Consider the following 21,783-nt stretch of genomic DNA (forward strand, 5'->3'; position numbering starts at 1 on the left):
AGCCACTTTTAAGCCCCAGTCATACGTTCACGGTTTGGAGCTACTGATGTCCACGGTTTAAAATTTGCGATGGGAGTAGCATATTCATCTTCAGTACATCCATGGTTTAATATCTGTCATCTTCCAAGTTTGAAACTGCTTATAACTTTCGTGGTGAACCGTCATGAAAATTAATCCGTAGTGCAACCATTGGACATCTGTAGGACAACCGTACTTATTCGTAGTGTTATTCGTGGCTATTCGTGCATATTGTAGCGCAATAGCAGTTTGGTGGTAGCCAGGGGCTATCGTAGCTATAAAATAGATAATGACCTAGACGTCAGCCAGGGCTGATGCGCGTAATGCGCCGCGGCGCCAGTCTATTTGCCGCGTGGGTATGAAAGCGCGAGCGCGCGCTCAGTGCGGCAATTCCTCAGTTCCTCAGTTCCTGAGCAGTTCCAGTCCCGTACCAGAGTGAGACACGGGTGACCAGTAGTGCATCGCAGTTGCTGAGCATGTTTATTCAGTCCCTCGCCCGTGCAGATTAGTGGTAGTAGGCAGCTGTGTCCGTAAGTGAGGCTCTTACTGGGATAAGTTTAGCGGGGGCTTGTTCGGTCAGTTGAAGAGGGGAGGAATTCCGTCCACGGGAATAAGTAGCGAGGCCGTAGTGGTGAGTGGACGTTAACTTAGTGGGGAAGATTTATACCTGTACAGGGAACTTGCACCTGTTTAGGAAACCCGCACCTGTTTAGGGGAGGCACCTGGGAAGGTGACCAACACCTGTTAAGGTCTAGAGACGATTTGCAGTCTGTCTGAGTAGATTATAATAAAGGAATGTCAACCTAAAGAGAAGAGTCCCGTGTTTGATTTAGAGGTGCCCCGTTTCCCTTCCCCTGCCTGGCGCGAGAGCTGCTGGCGTAAGACCCGCCCGCGAATAAAGTTGTTCCCCTGCTGCGCCTGGCGGTAGACTGCCCCAAAACGGGCCTGCTCCCTTAGCCTTCTCAGAATTGACCGCTCGCTGACGTCGGCCGAGGACGACTCGGGGTTGCTGTCGGCACGACCGCCACAATATTCTTGGAGATTCGTAGCTCATTCGTTGTAGAAATCTCTACGAATTTGCTACCAATGTCCTAAGGATATGCCCGGATGTACTAAGGTTGTACTACGAATATCCACACTTTATTCCTAGGAGAACCTTGGTCATCCATGACCCAACTGCAGACACCCGTGGCGTTAACGTCATTATTCTCAGTAATACCATCTATATTCTTCACTGATCCGTCTATATTCTGTAGTGTATTCGTAGAGAAACTGTATGACAGTCCTGGCTATCCGTCTTGAAACCGACGGTTCATCGTGATCGATTAATTCTTGGTAAATTGTGGATATTCGTAGCGCCAACCGTGAATGTGTGACTGGGGCTTTAATGCTAGACACAGCCAAAAGGAATCTGGAGAAAGTCTTGACATGACCTACAGCACAAACAACAAATGACCCTGCCAGGGACAACCAACCTCTTTCGCAGTAAGCCCCGATGTATTCCTCTGGGCACAGACAGGCAGCAACTTTGGAGTTGTGCTGGAGACACGTCGCTCCGTTCCGACATGGGTTGATGCTTTCATGACAGGGGGCCACTGTGCAGAATTACAAACACACAAATACCAAAATGAGTCAATCACTCACATACACACATGCAGTTGTACTTGATCCCAGAAATACATGTGAAAATATTTTGTTTTGTTTAGTGTAATTAAATTATTACCCGGTATACAAGAAATAAAGTCCGGGTTCAGTCCAAAATCACAACTGCTGCTAAGCACAGAATTGTGTTAAGCAATACATTTGCCAAGTAATCCTTTTTTTGCCAAGAAAAGGGCCCAATTTTACAGATCTGCTTACCATGAACGATATCAATCTTAACTAACAAGAAGGAAATTTGCTGGCAAGAAACTTCTGGGCTAATGGTTAGCGCATTGCAGAGGTTAATGGTGAGCTGGCTGGTGTGCATTAGTGAATATGCAATATAAGAAAGATTATGGGCTAATTACAGACATCTTTGCTTGCACTGTTAGCACACAATGGTGATCATAAATGCAGAGTTCAAACATGTCCCTTGCAGTGGCAAAAAATGAGGGAACATGTATAGGGCTTGCTCAATGACGGCCATCTTGGTAGGAGAACTGCAACTGCATGTTTTACGCAATCAAGCATGCATTGTGCAGTGTTAAAAATGTTCCAAACACGCATGCTTGTTGCCCAAAATGTGTTCGAAATACTACGCAGCCGAAGCGCGTCATGCAAGTTGATGCTCAAAATGCTGATGCACGTTGATGGTCTGTAGGAAATGACGTCATTTGAACGAGACCTATTCTTACCATTTTCACATTCTTGTCTGGTTGAACTGTTGACGCATGCACATATCGCCGTGACGCCATCCACAGAGAAGCAGTTACTGCCGTTTGTGCATGGATTGACCCCATCAGCACAAGGATGAACTGTGGAGTAAATAATCAAAATACAATAAGATTTGAAGATTTATAATACAATAGTTAAAACATATTTGTAGATTGCATTACATTTTACAGCTTGTACTTGTAAATTTCCCAAAATAAATCTTTCACTGTTTAAACACTAACCTGTTTCACAGTTATCTCCAACGAAGCCTTCCGCACAGATGCACACTGCTGCTGAATCCCGCTCAACACACAGCGCTCCGTTGACACAGGGGTTGACACTCTCATGGCATGGGGGAACTGTGAAGGAACCAAAAAAGCCAGAAACGTGACAAAATTCCAGCAATGTTAACAACAAAATAAGGGAAAATTATATAAGAGAAAGCCTTTTTTTAAGAAAATACTGACATAAAGACAATAATACGCCGACAATGTCAGGGCAATATAGATTTAACGGTGTCTCGTGACATTGTTGAATTTTCCAAAATTTATATTCATTCGTATATCTGCGTGTTAACAGATAAATACATTCAAAAACTGAGCTACATTGTTAGGATTTTTCTGTACGTTAGTTGTCCGCCATCATTTCAGGGTTTTGTCTCAGTAAATAAAAGATTTTGTTGCAATAATGCTTATCATAATGGTAATAGTGCTTGTGTTCTTGGGCAAGACTCTTTACTACAATTGCCCAGGAGTATGAATGGATAACAATTGTAAAGCACTTTGAAACCTTAGAAAAAGTGATATATAAGGACAACATCAATACAAATATTATCAAACACAAATAGAAGCCTATGACAGGTTTGGAGTATAAGTTGAGTTAAGTGGCCAGACCATTTCCCCTGTGTAAAAAAACTGAATATAAAAATCCCTGAATTTAGAAATCTAAAGTCTAGAAGAACTTTTAAATGATCTTACCCATTTCACAATGTTCACCAGTGTAACCGTCGACACATGAGCACACTGCAGTGATATCGTCCATGGAGAAACAGCTGGCCCCATTCAAGCAAGGATTAACTTCTGCCAAACAAGGGTGAACTGAAAGAAAATTGTATAAGCACGAATCAAATTATTAAATTCTACTGTGAGGAACACTTTTGATCAAATTTTTAGGATAAGCTTGACCAATGAAGTACATTTTGATGAAGATTTCAAACAAGTAAAGCCCCAGTCACACATTCACGGTTTGAAGCTACGGATATCCACGGTTTGAAATTGGTGTTAAACCGTGGAAGTGCCGTATTCATGGTTATCTGTCATCTTTCTTGGGTATTCCTGGAGGGGCTACGGAAGTTTTAAACTGTTCCAAACTTCCGTGGTGAATGGTCGTGAAATCAACCTGTAGTGCAACCGTGGGACATCCGTAGGACAACTGTACTAATTCATAGTGTTATTCGTACATATGCTTCGAGATTCGTAGCTCAGAATCTCTACGAATTTGCTATGAATGTCCAACGGATATGCCCGGATATGCTAAGGTTGTACTACGAATATGTATGTTTTATTTGTAGGAGAACCTTGGTCATCTCTGGCCCAATCGCAGACAACTGTGGCATTCACGTCATTATTCTTATACCATCGATGTACTTCAACAATCCATCCATATTCTTAACAAACTGTGGTTTTTTGTAGAAAAACTGTATTGGACAGTCTTGGCTATTCGTCCTGAAACCGTAGTGCATTCTTAGAAAGTTGATTACTATCAGATAAAACTCTGACAGTTTTGCATAAATTACACAAACTGTCAGGAAATTTTCTTGGCTCTAAAAGAAGGGGAAATTGGGTGGGGAGGAGAGATGAGGTTAAGCCGTTCTATATTTGCACAGAATGCCCGACTTTTCTAAAATAATGCAACATTCTTAAAAGTAATATCCAATATTTGCTTTTGCTATAATTTTCATAAATGGATGGATTTGGGGGTTAATTCATCCAAGAGATACTTGCAAACTACTTTCATTTTAGCATATAGCCTCCACTTTCATCATTTTGCTAGTGATTTTTTTAATACAAAGCTTGAATTTGAAAACATACATGGGGTCTAAAAAAAACCCACGAAAACCAACCTCTGTCGCAGATATCTCCGACGTATCCATCTGCACAGATACATCTGGGTGTGGGGACATCTGGTACACAGGTAGCACCATTAGCGCAGATATTGACGAAAACACTGCATGGGGCAACTGAAAGCAAAAGTACAACCATTCAGGGATATAGTCAAGTCCTTCACACGTCCAGTCACAAGTCCAGTCACAAGTGAATTACAAGTCCAGTCACAAATAAATCACAAGTCATAAGTGAATCACAAGTGAATCACAAGTCCAATCACAAGTAAATCACAAGTCATATAGAATCACAAGTCAATCACAAGTCCAGTCACAAGTAAATCACAAGTCCAGTCACAAATAAATCACAAGTCCAATCACAAGTAAATCACAAGTCCAATCACAAGTAAATCACAAGTCCGAATCACAAGTCAATCACAAGTCCAATCACAAGTAAATCACAAGTCATAAGTGAATCACAAGTCAATCACAAGTCCAGTCACAAGTAAATCCCAAGTCAATCATACGTCATAAGTAAATCACAAGTCCATCACAAGTCCAGTCACAAATAAATCACAAGTCCAGTCACACATTACTCACAAGTCCATTCACAAAATCACAAGTCCAATCACAAGTAAATCGCAAGTCATAAGTGAATCACAAGTCCATCACAAGTCACTCACACATAAGTAAATAACAAGTCCATCACAAGTCCAGTCACAAGTCCAGTCACAAATAAATCACAAGTCCAGTCACAAGTAAATCACAAGTCCAGTCACAAGTCAATCACAAGTCCAGTCACAAGTCCAGTCACAAGTAACCGTGGATGAACAATAACAAAGTTTACTGAGGAAAAATCTTAAATCGTTTGTCAAAGCTCATTTGAGTAGCTTGTGAGTTGAATTGGGACTGGAGGACTTGTGATGGGCTTGCTGAAACTTTAGATGGATCACATCACTGAAACCATATCAAATTTATCTCTCTGTCTTTCCTGTATGAAGGGTTGACTTATAGACCAGGGCCCAATTTCATGGCTCAGCTTCACCATTAGCGAAAAACGCCTGCTAACTGTAGCAGAAAATTCTGTGCTTACGGTTAGCAAATTTTATGGGTTAGCGAGGAATTTTGGCTTCTGCGCATACATACATCCAGTAACTAAGGATCCTGTGCTTAAAAGTTCAGCACAAAATTTGCTTGTGTTGTTAGCACCTAATGAGGATCGTAGGCATATAATTCTTTGGTTATGAGCTATGAAGCTGAGCCCTGCTCATATCATGCAATTCTTATTAGTATTATCAAGAGTGTACTGAGGAAAAATCTTAAATCGTTGTCAAAATCATAAATTGTGGTAATGGAGCAAAGTGCATGGAAGTTTGGACATTAACCCATCTTCTGTATTAAAGTTTCATCCAAATCCAAATAAATAGTTTTTTAGCATTTGATGAATTCTGGACTCTAGAAAATTAAAAAGACTTTTATCATCCAAACAATTATTTAATATTGAGCTTGCCATACACTGATTTTTACATGCACTGTGCAAAGTGCTATCCATGAGTACTGAGAGTAAATTTTCACACAGCTTGCAGAGGTGGGACTCGAACCCACGACCACCTGCTTTCTAGTGCAGACGTCTTACCACTCGACCATCAAGCTTGCCAGGGTCAGCAGGCTGGTTCGAATCCAATATAGCAGCAGATAATGTAATCAACAAATATTGAGGTAAGTTATGTTGAAATATAGGAGTGAACCAACAAAAATTGGTATGTCCAATAAATACAGAATTGCTATTTACCATATTCACAATGCGTTCCGATGAAGGCATCCATGCACGCACACTTTGCCGTCAGATCGTCAATGGAGAAGCAAGTGCCACCATTCACACATGGATTGACCCCGGCTGCACAGGGATGAGCTGTCGGCAAGAAAATGATAGCAAAATGCTGTACAGTACAGTAATCATGGAGAGTTGACTTGAGCGAGACTTGAACCTGCAACCGGCAACTTGCTGTACTTGTGCCCTACAAACAGAAGATACTAATATATAATAATACCGGAGTCTTATATAGCGCCCGTATCTACCACCAATACGGGCGATTCCCAATAGTGCGCCTCCAAGAGTTTGCAACGCGTTGGCCAATCACAATGCGCGAAATCAGTCGACCTTTTCCAAACGCGCATTGGGTCGACAGATTTTGCGCATTGTGATTGGCCAACGCGTTGCAAACTCTTGGAGGCGCACTATTGGGAATCGCCCGTATTAGGTACTCAAAGCGCTGGTAATTATGTCTATTTTTATAGATGGGATGAGCCATTGTTAATTGTGGCAGTATTTCAAAAACCTTTTTTTCTTCTCGCACTGGTCAGGTCCAAACCATCACAGGATGCTTGATCCTATTATTTACTCACAATCAAGTAGGATATTTATAATATTTTGGCAGTTTCGTTTTTGAATGTTTACAATTGGTGTCCACACCTTTCAAGCAAGTTAATTACAATATTGCTAGTCCAAATACATACGTCTTTGGCAGTGATTTCCGACGAAGCCTTCAGCGCAGAAGCAGACTGCTGATGAGTTCTCTTCTACGCAGGTCGCTCCATTCCTACATGGGTTGATGCTATGATAGCACGGAGTGGCTGCAAGAAAAGACACCGAATATTGTAATTTTTTAAGTGCTAAATCAATTGCTTTAAAAACGCTGCATTAAAACTATGCGAAATGAAAGTTGCACCAATGGGCTCCGTGCGCCAAAAAAGAGGGCATGTTTTTACCTCTTTTGACAGCTCCGTGGATGGGACCTACAGCGTGCGCGTACTGCATTGTACTTGTTTGCGCGCGAAGTACGCACAACTTCCTGAATACGCAAAAGTTATAGCCATCACGTCTTTGCATGAGCGTCAGGCGCGTGAATACATTCGAATTCAACTTGCGATGGTCTCCGAGACTAATCCCTGCCTCCAATAACTTTGGATACATTCGAAAGACGCAGTGGATGGATCTGGAACCTGAGTCTAGGTCTCCCCCAACTGTCCTTCTCTGGCCGTTGATGGGGTACTGGTCCAAGGAGCCTATATAAGTTAGTCCTTCCTTGACTTGTTTTTCTACTTCTATCAATTAGCCTAACTGCATTTTTCTACTTCTGTTGCCTAACTGGGCTGTTAACTAGAAGAATGCCAAACCAGTATTGTGATTTAATCAATCACAAGTTAAAGGTAATACAACCTTGTTACTTTTGATGTAATTGTCAGAAATGGGTGAATTTGGTGGTTAGGCAAAAAAAAAAAGTCTCCTGTTTCTGGTATGGAGCTTGCCCAAAAAGTGGTGCGGCGACGCGGCTTTTTTTTTTTTTTACCTGATTTTTTGGCTTCAAATGTCGGCTGATGACTGCAAATGGTGCCCGACTAAACTTAGTGCAAATATATGGGAGTCCAGAGAGGCCACATAAAGCTTATTCTCGACCATAACCCAATCTAAAAACACGTTAAAATTGTGCAGCAGCAGGATTCCAGTCAAACCAGTGAGTTTGGCAGTTTTGAGACATCATCTTTCATTGAAAAAAAACTTTTTCATTTTGCCGACACGCATGGCTACGGCGACACGCGCGCATACCAGAAACTGGAGCCTTTTTTTTTTGGCCTTAGTATGTTAAAGTAAATATTGTTGCACTGACCTGATTAAAGTTTTTAGGCAAATATAGTTCACATTCATGGCTTCTTTAAAAATTGATTCTATAAACAAAGCAGGAACAAGGTTTCAACAATCCCTTGAGTTGTCTCTTTTACCTCTTTCACAGCGCATTCCCATCAGGCCATCCGGGCAAGCGCATTTGGCCGTCACATCGTCAGTGGAGTAGCATTCACCGTCATTCATGCAAGGGTTAGCACCAGCAGCACATGGATGAACTGTCAAAAAACAGTAAAACAACAAAAAATTCAAAACTTTATAAAAGAGAGATGTAACTTAAAGGGAATATACATCATTTGCTTTTGCTGTAATTTTCAGAAATGGATGGAATTGGGGGGTTGGAAATATATAGCAAATATAGTTACACCGACTTTTTTGAGGATTTGGGTTCGAAAATGCTATAAAAAACAAGAAAAACGATCATTTTCCTGTAGTCTGGCTCCCTGACTCCATATAAGAAGAAACAGAGCAGTTTACATACATTGGGGAATTGTAAGGTCAGGGAACCAGTCTAGCTGGCTCGTACCCGTTCATAGGTTTGTAATCGATTGCAAACAAGTGCGATGGTCAATTGGGGCCAGTATTTGAAAAAAAAGCCAGTTGTTTCCAACGCTGATCGGCCGATCAGCGCTGGAAATTGATACAAAAATACCACTTTTCTTGAAAATGACAGTATACCAGGTGCCATGATTTTACAGGATGCTTTACACTGTCATTCATTAACAGTCCAGCAAGGTATTTCAAAATGATTTGGTAGTTTTATTTTTTGATGTTTGCAAATGTTGTATTTTTCCTTTAAGTGAAGTTTAGAAGTGATCAAACCATCACCAGCAGCTGAAGTTTATGGTATTTGGGACAGATGAAACAATAGATAACAATAGTAGAAAATCAAAAATCAAAAAAATCAAAGCCTTTGCAGGAACCCTCCCAGTAGAGTCAACAATAAGCATTACTTCTTTTCCAAAAGTTTTGTTTTCAAATTTTATAATTTTTTTAGATGGCCAGAAACCTAATATTTGATTGTTGACTCCCCCAAACAATTTAAATACAAAAAAAGGTGAGCACACAGATAATAAAGTATTACTTAACAACCAACACAATAACTCTTTTGTTAAGCAGTTTTTTTTAAGCCAAAACAGAAGTCATTTAAAACTAACTTTGGATCACAACATATGGTATGATAATTATGGTAATAAGTACATTACCTCTCTCACAGTTATTGCCAGCAAAACCCTCTGTGCAGACGCAGAACACTTCTACATTATCTTCAATGCAGGTAGCACCGTTCAGACATGGGTTGACGCTGTCATGGCAGGGGGGAACTGTGGATAAAATCAAACAAACAGTCATAAATTACATTTCTGCTGAACTTTATTTCCCGATAATTTTTCGCCTAGTATCATTGTTGGGTGATTGTTTTCATGCTGAACTTTTGTAAGTAGACTGATGTCGTGCTGTGGGAGAGTAATGTTTCAGCACTGTTTTTGCAAATAGTAGATGAAGTATTCATACAAAATCTGAAAATATCCAAAGCAGTGCACAGAAAAATCTCTTGTTTTTTTGCTGACTGTGCCAAGAAAAATGCACTCATTCATGGACAGAAGTGTGGAATACTAATGATTATAACGAGAAAACTCTTTGTCTGACTGAACTAAAACTCGGGTGTGTGGTGAAGCATAAATGTCACTGATATGTCCATACTGAATTTCATTAAAAAAATGTCATTTCATTTCTGTAATTTTTTAGGATTAAACTAGTGCTGTTTTTGAAGTTAATAACTTGCATTGTTTTTACCTGTTTCACAATTGAGCCCGGTGAAGTCGTTGATGCACATGCATTTTGCAGTGAGTTGATCAGTGGAGATGCAGATGCCATTGTTCAAACACGGATCGACCCCAGCAGCACATGGGTGAACTAAAGAAACAAAAAAAAATAATAAAGGAGAGAACAAGTACCATTATGTTAATATATTCATCAAAATGTTAATCTAAGTGGCGGGCCACTGCATCCGCCACCCGTAGCTAGCAGCCCACGACACCATCCTGTGGGAGCCGGCTCAGGGAACTGCCAGGGGGGGGGGTGCAGGCGAGTCACATACATTGACACGCTGCAGCGGGATGTTGGTCCCAATGACACGGGGAAGCTGAAGACCCGAATGCTGGATAGGGAAGAGTAGAGGGTGGCGACCAAGTCCTGAGACGGTGTAGGATAGGCTGCACCCGTGCATTGCATCATCACATCGCATCATGATCATTTCCAACACTATTTCGGCATCTTAGGAGCCTATTTACAATTCGGTGAACAAAATCAGAAGCCGTTTTTGAGGTGGGAATATATACGTGCACATGCCGCAAGCTTTCTTGTAAACAAGAGGCCCGCAAGAGGCACCTCAGAAAATGGCTGTCACTGAATAAGTCTATATACACTGGCCAGTCATCATAATGGAGCCAAGGGACGCTACTCCCATCACAATGATGCATTGAATATGCAATAAAAAGAAAGCCTACATGCAGGAAATATACGTTAACCTGGAATGCAAACTGGGAGACTGTCATAGTCTAATATTGCGCAACATCACACGTGGGTTGTGCAGGATTCCATGACTTTTTCATGACATTGTACTTGGAATAGCAACTTTCTAAAACTCCTTAGGAATAAGCTTTAAGTTCCAGGATTTTTCCACGACGGTGGGAATGCTGAAATCTCTTTTTGTCCCCATTGTGGGGTAGTAAATATGCACCTCTGTAAATAGCACAATCAAAATTGAACCAAAATGAATTTGATACCTCTCTCACAGTTAACTCCTGTGAAGCCTTCAGCACAGATGCAAACTGCTGCTGAATCCTGTTCTACGCACATGGCTCCATTCAGACATGGGTTGATACTGACATGGCATGGCGATGCTGTTAAGATTTACAGGAAAACAGAATTTTTAGTATCAATTTCAGATGTTTAAAGGATACAAAACACGGGTATCTATTAAGTTGGGTGTTGCTTTTTTGTAAATTTGTGTCTTTTACATAAGACATGATCTTTCAAAAAACTTTATTTGAAACAAATATCCGAAATGGTTTGTGCATTTATAACTTGTGATGACGCTTTGTGGGTTAGGCATTAGCGTTATAATTGAAGGCACTCATATGTTTACATGTATATTGCACGGTTAATGCATTGAAAACAAAAACAAACTTTTGGCAAAGAAAAAAAATACTACGTCCACATAATAATACACAATTATTTCTCTTTAATATTTGATTTGTTAGAAATGGAATATGCAAATAAAAAAGCGTGCTAAATGAAAATAATCCAATACTACAATTTTGTAACCATGTCAAGTCCTCTTTAGAAGATAAAAAGAAAAACATTGAGGATATGAAACTAACCTATTTCACAAAACTGTCCAGAAATACCCTTCAAACATGAGCATCTGGCTGTGGCACCATCTTTGGAGAAGCATTTCCCACCGTTCAAGCAAGAGTCCGCTGTAGGAGCGCATGGGTGAACTTCAAAAAAAGAGAGAAAAACAATTGCTTATTATAACACTTTGTTGTTGCATATAGATATTTGAAATACAGACATTGGCAAAGAGATTTCATTGTGGTATACATACCATCACCAGTGTCGAAAGTACATTAATAAGTTTCGACCAGTGTCTGGATTCTGATTGACTCAGGTGCTAGATAATCACTGGACACAATCCAAATGAATATTCACATTTAGGAGAGTTTATCAGATATACGGAAAAGTTGCCGGACTACTTAAGAAAGGTTTTGACTAGTCTGCCGCTGTTTTTACTTGCATTTGGCGAGCGGACTACGGCTGAGGTTGAACCCTGCAAGCATACATTCTGACAAGTATGAAAATGAGTTCTCAATCCTTGGTTTGCAGTCGCGAGTACATTTTTACAAGTATTGGTTTGAAATAAAAACAGCCCGAGTCGAGTATCATGTTCCATACCTCTTTCGCAGTAATCTCCAATGAAGCCTTCAGCACAGATACAGACTGCTGCTGAATCCTCTTCTGCACATGTTGCACCATTCATGCATGGGTTGATGCTGTCATGACATGGGGGAACTGCAATGGAAATGCAAGGAAAAGAACCAACATATTACAATCTCTTGCAAATATTAAGGATTATACAAAGTAAATTCAGAACTATAGCTGTTTCACTGACGAACGGATAATAAAGTATAATGTTCAGTCGTGTAGTCAAAGTCCCCACAGAGTCCCCACAGGTCCACCACAAGTCCATCACAAGTCAATCACAAGTCCATCCCAAGTCCATCCCAAGTCCATCACAAGTCCATCACAAGTCCATCACAAGTCCATCACAAGTCCATCACAAGTCCATCACAAGTCCATCACAGGTCCACCACAAGTCCATCACAAGTCCATCACAAGTCCATCACAAGTCCATCACAAGTCCATCACAAGTCCATCACAAGCCCATCACAAGTCCATCACAAGTCCATCCCAAGTCCATCCCAAGTCCATCACAAGTCCATCACAAGTCCATCACAAGTCTACTACAAGTCCATCACAAGTCCATTACAAGTCAATCACAAGTCCATCCCAAGTCCATCACAAGTCCATCACAAGTCCATCGCAAGTCCATCACAAGTCCATCACAAGTCCACCACAAGTCCACCACAAGTCCACCACAAGTCCATCACAAGTCCACCAAGGGTCCACCACAGGTCCACCACAGGTCCATCACAAGTCCACCACAAGTCCACTACAAGTCCACCAAGGGTCCACCACAAGTCCATCCCAAGTCCATCCCAAATCCACCACAGGTCCATCCCAAGTCCATCCCAAGTCCATCCCAAGTCCATCCCAAGTCCAGCACAAGTCCATCCCAAGTCCATCCCAAGTCCACCACAAGTCCACCACAAGTCCATCCCAAGTCCATCCCAAGTCCACCACAAGTCCACCACAAGTCCATCACAAGTCCACCACAAGTCCACCACAAGTTTATCACAAGCCCATCCCAAGTCCACCACAAGTCCATCACAAGTCTATCACAAGTCCACCACAAGTCCATCCCAAGTCCATCACAACTAAATCACAAGTCCATCACAAGTAAATCACAAGTAAATCACAAGTAAATCACAGGGTCCACCACAAGTCCATCACAAGTCCACCACAAGTCCATCCCAAGTCCATCCCAAGTCCATCCCAAGTCCATCCCAAGTCCATCACAGGTCCACCACAAGTTTATCACAAGTCCATCCGAAGTCCACCACAAGTCCATCACAAGTCTATCACAAGTCCAGTCACAAGTCCATCACAAGTAAATCACGACAAGTCCACCACAAGTAAATCACAAGTCCACCACAAGTCCATCACAAGTCCATCACAACTAAGTCACAAGTCCATCACAAGTAAATCATAAGTAAATCACAGGGTCCACCACAAGTCCATCACAAGTCCACCACAAGTCCATCACAAGTCCATCACAAGTCAATCACAAGTCCACCACAAGTCAATCACAATCTATTCATACGCATTTCTCATTGTTTATACACCGTAACTTGTGACCTCACTTGTGATGAACTTTTGATTTGACTTGTGATGGACTTAAGTGCCACCGTCTGCTTGGAGTCCTGGTTTGGGGGATAAATATAAACCTGTCCCAATCTCAAGAAATCACAAGTAATTTTCATTTGCTCGTGAATATATCTGAGTGTTATGTATGTTAAGAAACATTATAATTTTTTTACTGTTGACCCCCTTGAAACAGACAATTTCAAACACACACACACACAAAATCTGAAAACTTTTATAGAAAATCTGGGTGGCCTGGCTTCCTGCATCTAAAGCCGAATTAATCCATACATCACATCTAAAGGTAGAAAACGAACACTTTATGTGTGCATTGATTATTGTTTACCTTTTTTACACGTTGTGGCACTGGTGCTGTTCGTACACACACACTTTGAAGTGACATCTTGCAGCAGCAAGAATTGACAGGGTTGAGCTGAAAATACAACAGTAAATTCTTTTAGTGAAATACTGTGAAATACTTCTCCTAAAGGTCGATCAGTTCAAACTCAGCGCGAAAGCCAACACGAACGTGAATTTGCGACGTCGCAAAAAGTTTTAATGCTGCAAGGTAGCAAAGATTGAACACGTTAACACTGGCACTGGCTTAAAATTTGTTTTGTATTTGCATGAAGTATTAATCGTCCTTTACACTTAAACAAATAAAAAAGCGTTAAGTTGTTCTAACAGATATTTTTTTGGGCCTAATTATACTAATGATAAGCTTGTTTAAGCCCCGCCCCTCTACAAACCTTCTTGGCAGTCACTCCCACTGGAGTCTTGGGCACACACGCAGACAGCCGTTGAATTCATCTCTATGCAGAGGGACTTATTTACACATGGGTTGATGCTCTCATGGCAAGGTGGTACTGAAAGAACACACAAATTATTATTATTTTATCATTACAATATGTATTATGATTTTTTTCTGCATGGTAGTGAAACCAAGGATTCCTTAATTAAAAAGTGCCTTAGGCACTGTAGCTCGCAAGCCTGACAAAACCTGTCGAGAGGAGACAATGAGAAGAAGTTTTAGAGGTGATAGGAAAACCCCAGAAGAATATTCTGGGGAAAACCCACAGAATCAGGTTGGGACTGAAAACCCAATCCACATGTGGACCAGGGCAGGAATCGAACCTGAACCATAGAGGTGGAAGGCGAGGAAAGAACCACTGCACCGACCTGACTCCTCAAGATTTGAAGGCTTAAATGGAGGTTTTCTTTTCTTTTTCTTATCTTTTTTATGACCTAAAACCCATTAAAAAACTCCATCTTAGTTTGGTTGCGTTATCCACTGTTATTTCAGATTTGAACCAGCCAGCTGACCCCGGCAAGCAAGCTTGATGGTTGAGTGGTGAGACAGCTGCACTAGCAAGCCGGAGGTTGTGGGTTCAAGTCCAATCCAAGTAAGATTGTGAACTTGTTTCTCACATGCTCTTGGAAAGCAGCGAGTATAAAGTGAAAAAGAATACCTTGGAGAAGGGAAACACATCCAATATCATTTTTTTTCTCACATATTAAGATTTAATCCATGGTCTAAGTTACAGTACACTGTGTACTGTCATCTAAAGTCTACACATTTTAAAACTTGTATACAAGTCTTGGAATTAGAAATTGTGCCATATTTTCGGACAGTGTTGTAGTCTAGTCCATCACAAGTCCCTGCAAGTCCATCACAAGTCCTTCAGTCTCAAGTCAAGTCACTAGCTATTCAAATGAACTGTTGCAAAAGCATTCCTTTGTCATTGTTCATCCTGTTACTTGTGAGTGGACTTGTGAAAGGACTTGTGACTGGACTTGTGACTGGACATGTGATGTACTTGTGACTGGACTTGTGACTGGACATGTGATGTACTTGTGACTGGACTTGTGACTGGACATGTGATGTACTTGTGACTGGACTTGTGACTGGACATGTGATGTACTTGTGACTGGACTTGTAACTGGAATTGTGACTGGACTTATGAAAGGACTTACGGAAGGACTGGTGAAAGGACTTGTGACTGGACTTGTGACTGGACTTGGGAATGGACTTGTCAAAGGACTTGTCAAAGGACTTACGGAAGGACTGGTGAAAGGACTTGTGACTGGACTTGTGAAAGGACTTACGGAAGGACTTGTGAAAGGACTTACGGAAGGACTGGTGAAAGGACTTACGGAAGGACTGGTGAAAGGACTTGTGACTGGACTTGTGAAAGGACTTGTGACTGGACTTGTAAAAGGACTTATGGAAGGACTGGTCAAAGGACTTGTGACGGACTGGACTACAACAATGTTTTCAGATAGTTGTGATCTTGGACACTTGTTTTTTCTCCAAGATTATTTAATTTCTGACCATATGTGGTGGGGTATTAAAGCAAAAACCTTTCCAATATCAACAAATTTACTACCTAACTCTTTTCCCCAGGAGATATTTTGGTCGAGTGCAGACTACCAGCGGTCCTTACCTATTTCACAAATTGTTCCCGAGATCCCGCTGGGGCATGCACACTTGGCTGTGATTTCATCAGGCGAGTAGCAGGACCCACCGTTCAGGCAGGGATTGAGCTCAGCTGAACAAGGATCAACTGTTGAGGAAAGAACACAATGAGCAAACCAATCATTTCCATCTCTTCTCTTGGATCCAGAGAATATAGTAGCCACTGTCACTTTGGATTATGAAAAGTAGGGTGCAGTCCGACAAAAACTGTGTAATTTAAGAAATAATTCCACAAGAAAACATACTAAAAATGTTTCACAAACAAAAGTCTGGAAATATTTCAAGAAGTTTGAAATTTCTTGACAGCTGCGTCAAATATTTGCAAAGCTACAAATGGTCAAATTTTCATATGAAACGTGGTTGCAATAAGCCATTTGTGAGTTAAATTTGAATATAATCGGGAATGCTGACTTAATCCAATGCTTTGCACGTTTTAACTTTGCATTCTCCAGACCAAAGAGGCTGTTACTATATGACATGATTCGGGGCAAGCCGTATGCTAGCAACCCACAGCTCCAGCATGGTCTGGTGTCTTTGTGCCATTCTCACCCATTGTGAACAATGTATTGGTGCTGAGCGTCTCTTGCCCCGAATCATGTGATTAGCAACAGTGTCTTTGGTCTGGGGAATTCAAAGTTAAAATGTGCCAAGCATTCTGAGCAAGTCAGTGTACCAGATGTTTTTCAAATGTAAATCCCAAAGGGTGTACGTCACTCGCAAATGGCTTATTTATTGACCCTACCCCAATTGTTGTCAGATGACACATCTCTTTATTTTCCTTACAATTTTGTTTATTAATGCTAAAGTTCTGTATAAGAGAACAAAATGTATAAAGCACATTGTTGTTTTTTTTAAGAAAAAAACCCCGAAAGTACTTACCTGTATCACAGTAATCTCCAACGAAGCCTTCAGCACAGATGCAGACTGTGGCTGAATCCTCTTCCAAGCACGTCGCTCCGTTCAGACATGGGTTGATGGAGGGGTAGCATGGTGGTACTATTGGCAAGAATAGTCACCAATTGTTACTGAGAATTACTAACATGTCATATTTGTTCCTCATTAAATAAACCGGTGATGCCTGTACCACTCCCAAACTGTCATGCCTGTTACTACTACGGACATGTGACCCCCCAATGGTAACATAGACAAAGTTAAATAGAAGGGACCATTTGAACGGTTTGTGCACATAATAAGAATTAAAGGGAATATACAACATTTGCTTTTGCTGCAATTTTCACAACTAAATGGACTTGGAGGATTAGTATGTTATAGAAAATATTGTTAAACTGACTTGTTTCACGTTTTGGGACTGGAGATGCTGGAAAATCTAAGAAAACCAACCATGTTCTTGTAGTCTGGATGAGACGTTGCAATTTATAGAGTTAGAGTAATTGTAAGGTCAGAGAATCAGTCTAACAGACTTGTACCACTTCACAGATGTGGTATCAATTGCAAAGAAAATGTGAAATAACTAAATATGAAAACTTAGGAGCACTTTTTGAAGAAAAAAAAAGCCAGTGTTCTCCAATGATGGTCGGCCGACCAGTGTTGGAAAAATACAAGTTTTTCTTGAAAATGTCAGCACACCAGGAGCCAAGATTTTACAGGATGCTTTATACTGTCATTCACTAACAATCAAGTAGGATATTTTGTTATAATTTGATAATTTCGTTTTTTGATGTTGGCAAATGTTGTATCTTCCCTTTAAATAATTTATACATTTATACTGCGCAAATTGCGCACGATCAACTGCGCATCCCAATTATTATCCCTGTTCATCAGGAATGAGACCCTGCAGCAGCTCAAGATCCGCGCAATATGGTCTCTACCTCCACAGGGAACCCATTTATACTCCTGGGTGGAGAGAGGCAATTGCAGTAAAGTGTCTTGCCCAAGAGCACAAGCACAATTCAAGCACATGTTCTCTGTCAGGATTCGAACCCCTGTACCATGGCCCACAAGTCGAAAACTGTATCCACTGGACTACAGCACCCCTGACAATCCTGAATCCTCCAATTTTGAGATAATTTTTCACTTGTTAATGGTAACTCTTGTGATAGTCAAAAATTAATGTAATTTAGAAATGACTTACCAATTTGGCAGTAATCTCCCGTTAAGCCGTAAGCACAAACACATTTTGTTGTGATACCGTCGGGCGAGAAACATTCAGCAAAGTTCCTACATGGATTCACTGACGCAGTACAGGGGTGAACTATACAAAGAAGAAACACAACATTGAAATATAAATTCTTCTTAATCCTTGTTTTCACCAATTATTTATCTCTAGAATGGAAATCTACCAGTTTTGTTCTCATTAAGAGAAAAAAAATACAAAATAAAAACAAAGTCTCTTCTGGCAGTACCGAAGCCATAGTTTGAAATCAAGTATGAAGTAAGTCTGTTCCAAGCCAACTTGGGTCACCAGGCCGACTTTCATCTCCAGTTTCCTTGGCATGAAACGACCAAGGATACTTCTATTTCCCCTGGATGGGATGCTAGTCCATTGCAGATTACTCCCCAGCTAATGCCGGTACGCGATTTATACTCCTGGGCCGAGAGAGGCAAGTGGGGTGAAGTATGGCTTGCCCAAGGAAACAACATGTAGCCAGCAGCAGAATTCGAAGATCTGATCCTTCTGATCGTTTGATCCTCTGATCATGAGTCGCAAACCCTAACCACAAGGCCACACTTTGTTTAAGCTGGTATTAAAAGTACATACCTCTTTCGCAGTTATCTCCTACGAAGCCTTCCGCACAGATGCAGACGGCTGCCAAATCTTCTTCCAAGCACATCGCTCCGTTTAGACATGGGTTGACGGTGTCATGGCATGGGGGTGCTGGTTTAAAAAATAGATTATTAAGAAAATAAAACGATCAGTGGTGTATCCAGCATGTTGTAATACTAACTGCTACAGTTCAACCCCCCCCCCCCAACCCAAAACCAAGAAATGCTGCTGGAAATAATCATAAACAACAATCAAATATGACCTGTCACCACAAAATGAGCTTTAAGTCAGAAATTGCCGTTATGCAATACAGTGGAGAAAAGCCAAAATTTGAAGGGGTGGTCAATATTTGTTTTCAGGTGAACCATAATCTGCAATTCCTTAGCTACCTTTCTCAAATTGTTTTGTCCTGTCAAGCATCTTTCCAACCTATTTCATCCCTGTTTTTAAGAGTTGACTGTGCATTCACTGTAACACAACTGCAAGATTACTAAATGCCATTTTCTCAAGAATCGGTTTAACCACTTGAAGTAAGTTGGGGAGCTATATTTCCGTAACTGAGCTCAGTACCCTTTAATGATATATATATATCTCAGTTCTTAAAAAGTCTTAGTTTAATGATTACATTTTTAAAGAAATTTAATTTAAAAAAAGTCTATTTTAAAACTATGAAAGGAAAAATAACTTAGAATAGTTACCAATTTCACAACGCAGGCCAGTAAATCCGTCCATGCACACACACTTTGCTGTGACATTGTTGGTGGAAAAGCAATTTCCGCCATTCAAACACTGGTTCTCCTCCAACTCACAGGGGTGGACTGGGGAAAAAAATCCAATAAGTAAAGTTGCTAAAATTGTCGGCATTTGGCATATTTGGTTTGCACATGCTGTATTGGTTCTGGACTGTGGAAGGGAATTTTTTAAGTCGTTTAATCGTCTAAAAGGGCTAATACAATTGATTTACAGGCTTCGTATTTCCATTTGTAAGGGTGTTTCAGGGATGTTGGGTGGTTTTACGATAATGCAAATTTACATTTTTTTACAATCACATTTCTTGACCAAATGGCTGGGTCACCTTAGTCAGAAGCATCTGTGTAACATCAAAACTACTGTTTTGTCCAACTGTTGTGGTTGATTTTTCATTTAGTACATAAAGGCAGTCAATATGCAAACATTATGTACAAATCTTTCCAGTGAGCTACATTATTAGTTATCTTGCGAGTGCGAGTGGAACACGGAATTATGTAGTGCGTCTGTGTCCCACATACCACGAGGCCGAAGGCCGAGTGGTATGTGGGACACAGACGCCACGAGGCCGAAGGCCGAGTGGTATGTGGGACACAGACGCACTACATTTTCCGTGTTCCACGAGCGCGAGCGCGATAACGAATTTATCTTCAAGCAAACTCGACGCACAGTAAAGTTGGAACACGCATGCTGTGTAACCTACGCGCAACTTTTGAATTCCCAGTGAATTGTGCAGCACTATAGTCGCGTCACGTAGGCTTAGAATAGCGCAATACGCGGAGTGCATTATGGACCGTGGCCGTGCGGTATGGTTATATGTAGCACGGCTTGTTGCCATGGATCGACCAATCAGGATCGAGGATTCAAGTTTGCTTGAAGATAATGTGGTTTCATGTTATAGTGCAAATATTTAAGGGGGGTGTGCCAGAAGCGACATAATAGAAAACAGTGCTTTAAGTTGTCATGAAACAGCATGGATAATGTGTGAAAAATTTTCTTAAAAATATAATTGTTATTACAGTTCAAGGGAATGGACATTTGCCCAAAGTGGTTAACAGTGAAAACAATCATTCCATATGGATTCTGCAAACACACAGACCTGTATTGCAGTTATGTCCGATGAAGCCTTCCGCACAGATGCAGACTGCTGCTGACTCCTCCTCTACGCACATGGCTCCGTTGGTACAGGGGTTGATGGTGTCATGGCAAGGTGGTACTTTAAGCAAAACAAACCCCAAAATGTGTTTCATGACTGGAATCAAAATAGCCTGACAAGGATGTACGCCGCCTGAAAATCTTTCTTGCAGTAATTTTTGTTCATCCAATTTTAGGAATTCATTGTAAGTGTCTTTTAGTTTGTTCTGAAAACAGCACTCTATTGGTTATCTCCTACATGCAGAGATGGAAATCATGGTAAAGTAGTCTGCTTGAGGCCCCAAGCACCATATTTCCCTCATATGGGGCAACTTTTGAATTGTTTCAAAATTTGGGATACTTTACAGTATTCAAATGGAAAACTGCCTGTAAAAATGGAAGAATCATATTGTTCCAAAATGAGAAGTTTGCCTTCAGAAATATTGGGCTCATCATGCAAAATTGAAAAAAAAGTCCTGTTATGTAAAAACTGTTTTTAAAGAAAATTCATTTCAAAACTCCTGGTTTAGGCTCACGCCCTAAAGTCACAGAGCAAATTGAGACTCAGAATGTGTGGAATTGAGAAGCCGAGATTTCACCTTCTTGGCAGAGTGTTCCCGTATAGCCATTCACACACGTACATCGAGCCTCCAAACCGTCGTCAGCGACAAAACATGACCCACCATTCATGCACGCTATGAATCCCAGTGCACATGGATGAACTGAAAAAAAAGGAAGAATGCATGAATTTGTTTAGACTTGAGAAATGTCAACTAATGGGCCACTGTGTTGATAGACTTGGAGTTATCCTTACATAAATATACAAAATAATTCACAGTTATAGGCTGGGCCCAATTTCATAGAGCTGCTTTAGCAGAAAATTTGCTTAAGCACGAAAAAACATTGCTTAGTAAAATTAGGTTACCGGCCAAAACTCCATGTGATGTACATTGCTTGTGACTGGTATTTAGCTGTTGTTTACTTAGAGTTTTGGAGTT

General features: G+C 40.8%; 1 protein-coding gene across 1 annotated transcript in view; it reads right to left on the minus strand.

Moving 5' to 3' along the window:
- Nucleotides 1-21,783, minus strand: part of LOC119742566 (neurogenic locus notch homolog protein 1-like) — a 48,170-nt gene that overhangs the window by 12,133 nt on the left and 14,254 nt on the right. Inside the window, exons 8-29 of the mRNA XM_038218648.1 lie at nt 21,385-21,507; nt 20,751-20,867; nt 19,603-19,722; nt 18,899-19,015; nt 18,272-18,391; nt 17,059-17,175; nt 16,148-16,267; nt 14,453-14,569; nt 14,050-14,136; nt 12,114-12,230; nt 11,540-11,659; nt 10,943-11,059; nt 9,951-10,070; nt 9,362-9,478; nt 8,255-8,374; nt 6,992-7,108; nt 6,267-6,386; nt 4,496-4,612; nt 3,351-3,470; nt 2,616-2,732; nt 2,355-2,474; nt 1,494-1,613 (exon numbers count right to left, since the gene is read on the minus strand). Of these exons, the coding sequence (XP_038074576.1) occupies nt 1,494-1,613; nt 2,355-2,474; nt 2,616-2,732; nt 3,351-3,470; nt 4,496-4,612; nt 6,267-6,386; nt 6,992-7,108; nt 8,255-8,374; nt 9,362-9,478; nt 9,951-10,070; nt 10,943-11,059; nt 11,540-11,659; nt 12,114-12,230; nt 14,050-14,136; nt 14,453-14,569; nt 16,148-16,267; nt 17,059-17,175; nt 18,272-18,391; nt 18,899-19,015; nt 19,603-19,722; nt 20,751-20,867; nt 21,385-21,507 (2,580 nt within the window). The remainder of the gene's footprint in view (nt 1-1,493; nt 1,614-2,354; nt 2,475-2,615; nt 2,733-3,350; nt 3,471-4,495; nt 4,613-6,266; nt 6,387-6,991; nt 7,109-8,254; nt 8,375-9,361; nt 9,479-9,950; nt 10,071-10,942; nt 11,060-11,539; nt 11,660-12,113; nt 12,231-14,049; nt 14,137-14,452; nt 14,570-16,147; nt 16,268-17,058; nt 17,176-18,271; nt 18,392-18,898; nt 19,016-19,602; nt 19,723-20,750; nt 20,868-21,384; nt 21,508-21,783) is intronic.

The sequence above is a fragment of the Patiria miniata genome, unplaced genomic scaffold, assembly GCF_015706575.1.
Source record: "Patiria miniata isolate m_02_andy unplaced genomic scaffold, ASM1570657v1 HiC_scaffold_6, whole genome shotgun sequence".
In the NCBI taxonomy this organism is placed as follows: Eukaryota; Metazoa; Echinodermata; class Asteroidea; order Valvatida; family Asterinidae; genus Patiria; species Patiria miniata.